The sequence below is a fragment of the Pteropus alecto genome, unplaced genomic scaffold (assembly GCF_000325575.1).
Source record: "Pteropus alecto unplaced genomic scaffold, ASM32557v1 scaffold57, whole genome shotgun sequence".
In the NCBI taxonomy this organism is placed as follows: domain Eukaryota; kingdom Metazoa; phylum Chordata; class Mammalia; order Chiroptera; family Pteropodidae; genus Pteropus; species Pteropus alecto.
The window spans coordinates 10,535,073-10,545,277 of record NW_006442508.1 but is presented as its reverse complement, the minus strand read 5'-3'; the positions used below and the strand labels follow the sequence as shown (position 1 = coordinate 10,545,277).

Below are 10,205 nucleotides of genomic sequence, written 5' to 3'. Positions count from 1 at the left end.
TGAAGGGTTAAAGAAGTACAAATTAGTAGCTGATAGATGGTCACGGGGATGGGGAGCACGGCATAGGGAATGTAGTTAGCATTAATACATTGGCTAGGTGAAGAGTCAGGGGAGGGAGGGAGCACTTGAGTGGATCATTTTATGAACTATAAAGATGTCTAACCAATGTACTGTATACTTGAAACTAATTTTAAAAAAACCTCACCATAAAATAAATATATAAAAATTTTAGAAAAGGAAAGTCAAATCTAAATGTGACACCACTGTACTCCCATAGGGATTGCTATCATAAAAAGAAAAAAAAAAAGACAAAATAACAAGTGTCGACATGAATGTGGAGAAACTAAAACCCTTACATTGTTGGTGGAAATATAATATGGTGCAGCCCTTGTAGAAAACTGTATGGCAGTTCCTCAAAAAATTAACGTAAAATTACCATATGATCCAGCAATTAAACTTACTCTAAAGAACTGAAATCAATGACTCTACTAGATATTGTACAACCATGTTCAAAGCAGTATTACTCTCAATAGCCAAAGATGGAAATAAACCAAATGTCCATTGACAGATGCAAGGATAAACAAAATGTGGTTTATATATACAGTAAAATATTATTCAGCCTTAAAAAGGAATGAAATTCTGACCATGCTATAACATGGATGAACCTTGTGGTTAAGTGAAACTTACGTGAAATAAGCCAGTCACAGAAAGACAAATATTATATGATTCCACTTATATGAGGTACATAGGGTAGTCACTATCACAGAGACAGAAAACAGAATGGTGGCTGCCAGGGACTGGGGGAGGGAGAATGGGGAGTTAGTATTTAATAGGTACGGAGTTTCAGTTGGGGAAGATAAAAAAGTTCTGGAGATAGGTGATGGTGATAGTTGCACAATAATGTGAATGTAGTAATTGCCACAAAATTGTATATTTAAAAATGGATAAAATGGTAAATTCGATGTTATGTATATTTTCCTACAATAAGAAAAAGTAATGAGAGCTCTTAAGCAAATTATCAGAAAGACAAAAAATTAGCACTGAACTTGATTTTATCAATACTTAACCCTCACTTTGATAAAGTACCTTTGAATGTTTTCTGCTTGATTAAATAATGTCTTTACAAGACATTACAAGACAAATAAATATATTACCTCCTGAATTTCTTTTTCTAACAGCTCCACTCTTTCACGAAGGTGTCTCCTCTCTGTGTCAATAGAAAGAAGTTCAAGGCGAACTGAGCTGCTTTCTCCCTCAGCTTGATGGGCTTTGACCTCCCAGTCTTCAGCACGGTCATGAAGCATCTGAAATCTATCTAACAAATCTTGATTTTCTTTTTCCTGGTTTTAAGCATAATTAAATTGTTTCTAAATTAGTAATTGTCACTTACTGTAATACCCATGTCATAAATATATATACAAATTGGGATTTTTGTTTTAATGTAGGAAGCATAAGCTATCTGTGCAGATACTATACTAAGATCTATGGGGATACATAAAAAGACAGTAAGCAAGATCTTCACTCTCATAAGTTAATATCTAATAAAGACAGAATAAAGAAATATGAAAAAATGAAAAACAATCAGTCTTACATCCAACCTAAACATATTTTCACCTTAGCAGCCATTAAGCTCTCCCATCGTGACACCTCAGTTATGTAATTATGAACCCTACTCTTCATTTCTTCTTTTTCTTGCACTGCTGCTTCCAATTCCAATGAGATTTCCTATAAATCAGAAAATTGAAGACAAATCTAGAATGAACATAGAACCTAGTAAGTTCTATTTATATTCAAATGGTTACTTTTGAATTTGGGAAGTAAGAGAGAGCAGGAAACAGGGAAAAGTGTTCCTAAGTGTTACTTTCACTCATTTTTCCTGACTGATCTTGACTGACTGATCTTGACTTTTTAATGAAATATTAACACACATCTCCCACAATAGTCCTAACCATGTATCTAGTATTTATTTATATTAAGAGCTAGCTATGCTCGACGGTCGACATTTTTAAGAATTCATATATCAGCAATAGGCTTTATAATAAATGATACTGAAAGTAATTTTAAGAAAAACAAAATATTTAAAATAGGAAAATTATTAGTCTTTTTAGTATAATCCTTCAATAAACCAGCACAAACAAAACCAATACCTTTCAATATTTGCCATTCTAAATTATTCATTAATTTACTCACGGGTCTACCTCTAAGGCACTTGAAGTATGAATAATTAAAATTTATAATGGGTCTTTAAAACACAGCAACTGAGGTCCACATCCAGTGGGGTGACAAAAATTTCTGTCACAGAGAATATCGTGCTACCAGCTTTAGGATTCCTTGTAACAAAGACCGAAATGGTGAGACCACAGTTGTACCCATTAGACACTCTGTAACATATAGCAGCATTCTTAACCACATTTTTAAATACCCTTATAGATACCATTCTCTTAAAGAATTATTTTTTGTTGATATTTATATTATTACATTAAACGAGAAAACATATTTAGAGCTTTAAGATTTAGCAAATAATACATATCCTATAAAAATGTAGACAGTAAAACTATCAAATTTCATGCATTTGTTCATACCTGGTTTTCTCTTGCCACTGTAGCCAGGTCATCTTGTAATCTTCTATTTTCCTTAAAAGATATTTCTTTAGATTTTCCTACTTCATCGAGTTCTTTGTGAGCTGCATCAAGCTGGCGCCGGAGGCTGCTTATCTCACGGTCCCGACTAGTTAGAGTTTCTTTTAGCTGGCTGTTGCATTAGTAATGTGGAAATAAGCAAGAAAGCTTCTTGAAAAATTTAGTCCATTTAAAAGAAAACTGTTGTACTCTGAATTAAATATACTAAGAATATAAGAAATTATAACTACTATATTAAGGCACTGATTATTTAGGTAAAGCAGATTTTAGCTCTGTACCAGTCATGAGCAAATAAAGCCATAAAATAAATGTATTATTTAAAAAGTCAAGTAAAAACAGAAGACTTTCAAGTGTTAGGAGATTCATCTAGCAATTAATAGGGCAACAGATTCAACTGGAAAATATTTATTTAATGTTCAATTCACCACTATTATGTAAGGGTATACAAAATAAATATAATTAGTGACTTCTGAAGTAGAGAGACTAGACATAAAATGTAAAATTTTGTAATAGTGTTCAAGTTAGATTTAGATGTAGAATAAATTCAAGACTGGCTACTAAAGTAATCTAAGTTTTAACAATTAGGGCCTGCATTGGGTAGTTACAATAAAGAGCAAGTAGGCATGTAAAAGAATAATTAATGACATAACTGTTTAGATGTAGATGACAGAATAAGAAAGGAAGTTAAAGAGAATAACATTTTCATGCAAGAGCCTGAGAAAATGATGCTGCTGTTGTCATCAAAAACAGAAAAATTGAAAAAAGAAAGTATCCTATTGTCAGTTGGTACTTAAAGCTGCATTCACTGAAAATGTCCAAAAAGGCTGGATGACATTTCATTGCTTACTTACTTCAGAGAAGATTCATACTCTGAGACTGTTATCTTCATCTGAGCAATAACATTTTCCTATAGAAATTATAAAAATAGATAAAATTTGAAACAATTCATATAGAAATGTCTTTAGTTGAATTTATATAATTTATAACATTTATATAGTTAAAATCCAATTAAATAATTATGCTATAGACAAAAGTTCCAAGTAAATATGTTTCCATGTCCCAACTGTCTTTCACATAATTTGCATGTTTCTATCCACTCTAAGAACTTGAATTGTTTCCTTGAGTTTGCTGTAATCAAAGCTGATAAAATTACATTCTACAAATAGAACTTTTGAAGATTCAAATTATCGAGATAAAATGAAATCTAAACATATTAGAAGCTATGGCCTGGGTTTTAGGAAGTTGTATATGGGTAATAACTGTATATTTGAAACATGTAATTTTCAAATCTTCTTTTCTGTTTGGATGCTAGATAAAAACATTTAACAGTCACATACTTTATTAGCTAGGTTTTCTTGTAAGTTTGCAATCTGTTCTGTCTTCTCATCTACAGTCTCCTGAAGAAAGTCTTTTTCTTTATCAATAACACCAATGGTCTTTTTCATTACATGAGCCTCTTCATCTTGTGAAGTCATCTTAAGGTGTATTTTACCTATAAATGAAGTGTTTGTTAGCTAAAGTAAATTAGGATTAGCAAAAAAAAAAAAAATTTTTTTTTAAATACTTACTTATTTTTTCCTCTAGTATTTTAATTTGTGCTTGGGCTGATTCAAGTTCACCTCTTTTTAAGGAAAGTCGGTGCTGATAATCATCGAGTGACCGCTGTAGCTGCTCATTTACTATCCTAAAGAATTGGTGGACAAAAACAAACAATATATTTTTTATCTCTGGCAGAAATAAATTTTTTAAATTGAGAGATTTTAAAAAGATTTTTCTTTTTTTTTAAAGTTTCTTTTATTTTTTATTTTAAAGCTCTTCCAGTATAATCAATGGCATTATATATTATTTCTTGCCATCTACCATTTTCTTCAAAATGGTTCCATCCTCCTAAAACTAATATAGTATAAAAATCAAATTAATTATGTACTCTTTTCTAGAGGCAGTTTTAAAGCTTCCTGGTAGTTTTAAAGTTCTCAGTTTCTTAATATCAACTCTGTCTCTTAAAATCTATTTCCAAAAGTGGTAGCAAAAAGAAAGTCCTGTTTTTATAGTACGGCTTAGAACTTCAAAGGAATATCCATATATCCTAACCATGCAGACCAGTGAGCTTTTAATTCTGCTTCCTTTTCTGATTTTTTGGTAGGTAGTCAACTGGAGGTCATAGTAACCTGGGGAAGTAGGCATTTATTGTAGTGACATGAAGATTTAAGACTAAGGATTTTGCTACCTTTCAGGGAGCAAAATAAAGGGCATATAGAACTAAAGACAATTTCAGAATAATCACTTACTGATCAGTAAGATTATTTTTCAGAAGTAACAAGAATTTGCTCTCATGTCATCTAAGAGTCTTTGAAATAATTTTAGTCCTGACCTAGGAGTTCTTAGCTCTGCCTTGCTGGGAAGACATGGGTCTCACCTCAAGCTACTTATTGGGAAGTCCCACAGGTTTGTCTGAGGATAATGCAGGGAATAAGATGCCAAGGGTGGCTTAGCTTAGAATTGGAGGAGGTTTGGATTCTGAAACCACTAGTAAAATGGGACAGCTCCAGAGAAATGAAAAAGTTTTACTGGCAATACTGAAGTATTCTGAAAGACAAAGGACATGACTCTGACTGCTTTAACAGTAAGTGAATGATGACCCAGAGGTAGAGAAGAAAGTCAAGCTGAGAATGACTTCTTTAGAAATGCACAAACAGAATCCAGTCAGGAAGACTTTATGTTCAAGCAATTTAATTCATAAAATTATCTGAGTCCAGGTGACTGCACTGTCTTTAAGCTGTTCCTAAAAGCTATAGCGATTGCTCCAAGGGATATGAGAAGCAGAGAAAGAAGAAAACTAATATTCATTATACTGGTACTTTATATATATTAGATCTTATTCCTAGAGTGGTTCCATAATCAGAACTATTATGCCAATTTTATAGAGACAAATAACCAATAACTTGTCCAAGGTAACAAAGCTTTTAAGGCAAAGAGAAGATATAAATCCAAGCTAATCTAACCTGATATCAGTGTTTTTCTACCATATCACATTGTGCTCTATGAAGACCAACAGGGAGACCAACATCCTCTACGTGGAAGGGAAAATATCTTCCGATAAGGTATACAGAGTCCTTTCAAAAACAGAATGGCCCAAGGAGTTCCTAATGAAGGACAATGAGTAGTTGACAGTACTTGAAATCCTAAATATAAACATAACAATCTCTTTACATCTAAATTCATAAGCAGGGTTAATTCCTAATGAAAGCGGGCTGATAAAGAAGGCAGAGTAACATGCTGACTGATTATACATACAAAGTAGGTATTTGGTGAGTCCTAAAAATAGCTTTGCCTTTTCATATTCTAGTGTAGACAGGGATGGGGACAACAGAGATTCTACAACAGATCTTGGATATAACTTTTCTGACAGGAGTATTGCTGCTAAGATAAAGGTTTTCTTCATGAAAGAATTGAGGTATAAAGTTCATAAGGAAGAATAGTTGAATGACTATCATCATATCATTTGTTCATCATGGTGTTTGGAAAGGAAATTTTGAGGACCTTCTGATAACTAAGTTCTTAGGAAAAAGGAACCAATTTCTTAGCTTTGAAAGTGCTATAAACATAGCAAAAGAAAGTGATGATTTCCCACCAGAATGTCAAGCAATAAAACTTCACTTAGAATCAAAGTTCTAGCTCTCTACTACCCATGTGGTATGCATGCTTTTATTTTAGGGGGCAAAAGTAATTACTTCCCTTCATAACGGAGTATATGTATATTTTTAAACTATTTATTTATTTATTCATTTATTATTTATTTATTTGTTTGTTTATTTAGCATTTTATTTATTTCCCCCCCTCCCCTCTGGTAACCACTAGTCCATTGTCCATGTCCATGAGTCGCTATTTGTCCTGTTCATTTGCATAATGGAGTACATTTTAAACAAAGACAGCATCTTAAAGGGTCCCTTATTCATAAAAAGTGTTCAAGTTCTAAAATGGAGCTGAAGTTCCATCTAAGAAGGGTAGGTTTGGAGTTTTAATGGAATAATAGAGGAAAGAGATATGGTATTGTTTTATTTTAGCTGTCTCCAAGAGTCTATGGCCCACTACTATCTGAGAAAGGCTACGATAAAATATCATCTCTTAGAGAGCCAGAGTGGGGACTGGGGATCAGGGCTGGCTTCTCTTTTACCTTTCTGCAAAGGGATGACAATTTTATCTGGTGGCCCTAGTTCTCTTGGCCCTTTCAAGTCCAGCCCATGAGCTCAGCTGTCCTCACTTAGGGCCCTGGCTCCTCTTCCTGTCTCGGGAGAAAAAATGTTAGGCATGCCCAGAAGACAGTTCTTAGGCATCCTAGGGAACATATGAACCTTCTTTTTCTTTTCTAAAATGGTTTTCAATTCCTTTAACAAATAAATACTTCTCAAGGGAGAAGTTATATTTGATTTTCTGAATACACCCAAATCCTACTGTAACAACTGATAACCTATTGCCATTATATTAACTCTAACTAGTTTATGGACCGGGAAAACCTGCTAATGTGTTTCTTTAATGCTGAATAAGTATATAACCCTCTAGTTTTGAAGAAGGTTCACAGATAACTAAACACTAAAGTGAAGTGAAAACGGTCTGAAGGTATTTTCAGCTGCAGGAATCTAAATGTTTAGAGCCTCAGAGCTAGCAAATTTAAGGTTTAAGACTGTTTACTCTGGGGTTGTTTGAGAAAAGTCAGTTGTCTGACTGGGCTGGAAACTGTCTTTAAGCAGAGTTTGGCAAACTATGGCCTGCTACCTGTTTTTGTAAAATCTAAAAACCAAGAATAGTTTTTACATGTTTAAATGACTGAAAAAAACTTTCAATAGATTAATATTTTGTGACATAAAAATTACATGAAGTTCAAATTTCAGTGTCCATAAAATGTATTGGACCACAACCATACTCCTTCATTATATATTGTCTATAGTTGCTTTTGGGCAACAAAGGCAGGGTTGAAGAGGCAAGACAGAGACCAGAAGGCCCGCAAAGTCTAAAATACTCTGTCCTTTTACAGAAAAAGTGTATGGATCCTTGCTGTAGAGAATGGCTAGCATGTTATTAGAAGCTAAGACTATCTTATCTTGGGTAGAGTGAAGTTGCTTTATAGTATTTTTGCTATAAAGTTTTGATTTGGGGAATTAAATGCCAGGTCCCATTAAACACTAAAATTCAAGGGAGACAACAGTCATTTGTTTAATGGGTGGTTATAAAGTGGGATTTTGTATTATGACCTCTGGTACTTCACCAAAAGAGCAAACCAAAGATCCTCTATTTGGACAATTAGAGACTATGTTTGATATAGTCTGTTTGGTGAAAAGAAACAGAAAGAAACAGCCATTCCTGAAAATACTGTTTAGTGGCACTGAAATCTGGTGAAAAATGCCTAATTTAGGAAGGGAGAGAGAAGATGGGTCCGCCAGGCACACAGAAAGGAATATATGATTCATCTATCTATCAGCTTCTTACATGTTTTCACGTCTTCAAGGGAAAGAGAACTTGATTTGATTAAAGGGGCAGCAAGATCTCTATGATGTGATTAAAGGGGCAGCAAGATCTCTATTAACCATATTGAAAGTAGCATGAGGTTTAAATGATGTGGCTTTGCTTCCACAGAGTGCTTGGTGTTCCGATTTGTTCTGAGTTTAGCTTTGGATTCGGCTTGAACTCATGGTTCTACCAATGTATACTTATATGAAGAATGTGATTGACACACTTGTCTCAGAGACAAGGTAAGTCAGATTTCTCTGTAAAAGCAAAACAAAGTTATGAAATCATGAAATTTCCCAGGTTATATAAAAAACTCCCCACAATCCCTTCCTAAACACAGTAACTAAATTACACCTAGGTGAGGAAAGCAGCAGATTGAGCTCACAAGAGAAAAGGGTATTAATATAACAAAAACACCAAAGGAGCTGTCTCAAGGTATCCAAGAGAGGGCCCTGAAAGCTCTGCCTTAAATGCCTAAGACTGTGAAGGACCTCCTGTGAGGGAAGGAAAGGAGAGTTGTGGCAATAGTCTGAAGGAAAAACCAAAATGGATTAAATGCCACGTCCAGTCAACTGCTGGACATAAAAGAGAAAAAGGTAGACTAATAATTCTGCATGACAGAAATATACCATGGTACCTGTATTTTGAAGCTGAATATGGACATGAACCAGAAGAGAAGCTCTCCTTCATAGGATGTATGTAGTGCTTGCAAAAAAAAAAAAAAAGGAAAGAAAGAAAAAAAGAAGAGAAGGTAGGAAAAAGCGGCTTCTACTTTATTTTTTCTAAAGTCTAACTTATCAAGACTTGTAGTCAGAGCAGCAAAAGAGCAAAAACTAAAGATGCCCTAAATGAGTTGCTAATATAGTAGTCCTTAAATAGACACATCCAGCTCTTGGTCTTATTTCAGTAAGTTTTGTTTGTTAATCAGAAACCCCTTATGAATCAGTCTCAGGCCTTTCTTTTCCTAATTATTCCTTTGATTTTCAATTCTGTTATTTTACTATATATTTTTGCAATTTTCAGCGTTTATATATTAGACCCGAGTATCTTTTTTCTATCATTTCTTTTTATCCTTCTGAGTTCTGATTTCTAGGTGAATTTCTTGAGGTTGTTTTCTGTATCACCAAATAGGTTTTCTGATATATCTATTCTGTTCACTCATACTTTCAGTTTTAATTTATCAATCTTTTTTCTAATCATCATTATTACCACAATCCTTTCTCATCTCAAGTTGTTACTACTTCATGACTGATTTAGTTTCAAATATGCAATGTCATATTGACATCTGAAAATCTTTTCCCAATTCTTACTGCAAACCTAATTTAGAGAGAAATATTTCTTCTGATTCTTCAGAGTGAATTCTTCAGAGTGTTTCCTTCAGTCTTCTGTATTCTAAATTGACCAATGGCTAACCAACGACCCAATCTCCTAAGGCAAACATTATGCACGACTGCATCTTTTTCTCATCCCCATGTAAGTCATTCAAGTTCTTCTGATTTTATGAAAGAAATCTTTCTTAAATCTGGCCTTGTCTTCCAAGTTCACTGCCACTGTTTCAGTCAAGACACACGGCCCCTACTGTTTGCCACCAGTTTCTTAACTCTAAACCCATCTTCCCAATTTTTGCCAGAGTTAAATGCTTTTAAAAAATATATATTTATTTTAATTCGTTTCAAATATACGGTACATTGTTTAGAAATCTATATATTTCGTAAAATGATCCCCCAATTGCTCCCACCCTCCCGCCCTCCACCTAGCCAATGTATTATTAATGCTAACTTCATTCCCTATGCCATGTTCCCCATTCCTGTGACCATTCATCAGCTACTAATTTGTACTTCTTTAACCCTTCACCCCATTCTCCCAGACTCCCAACCTCCCCTCCCCTCGATTTTATTTTTTTGCAGTTTTTCCTCTTTGGAATATTTCTCACCACAAAAGTTGCTTGGATTAGCTACTTTTTATATTATTAAGTTATATTATTAAGTTATATTATTAGGTTATATTATTAAGTTGATACAGAGTTAAGTTGATACAAAGTTTCCTTTGTATTATAAAGTT

General features: G+C 33.9%; 1 protein-coding gene across 2 annotated transcripts in view; it reads right to left on the bottom strand.

The window, feature by feature from the left end:
- The window catches only part of CEP135 (centrosomal protein 135), a 66,121-nt gene that overhangs the window by 15,299 nt on the left and 40,617 nt on the right, over positions 1–10,205 (bottom strand). For both annotated transcript variants that reach the window (XM_006922515.3, XM_015597592.2), the window contains 6 exons: positions 4,208–4,323; positions 3,977–4,131; positions 3,491–3,546; positions 2,583–2,751; positions 1,615–1,725; positions 1,155–1,340 (listed from right to left, as the gene is read on the bottom strand). In XM_006922515.3, the coding sequence (XP_006922577.1) occupies positions 1,155–1,340; positions 1,615–1,725; positions 2,583–2,751; positions 3,491–3,546; positions 3,977–4,131; positions 4,208–4,323 (793 nt within the window). The remainder of the gene's footprint in view (positions 1–1,154; positions 1,341–1,614; positions 1,726–2,582; positions 2,752–3,490; positions 3,547–3,976; positions 4,132–4,207; positions 4,324–10,205) is intronic.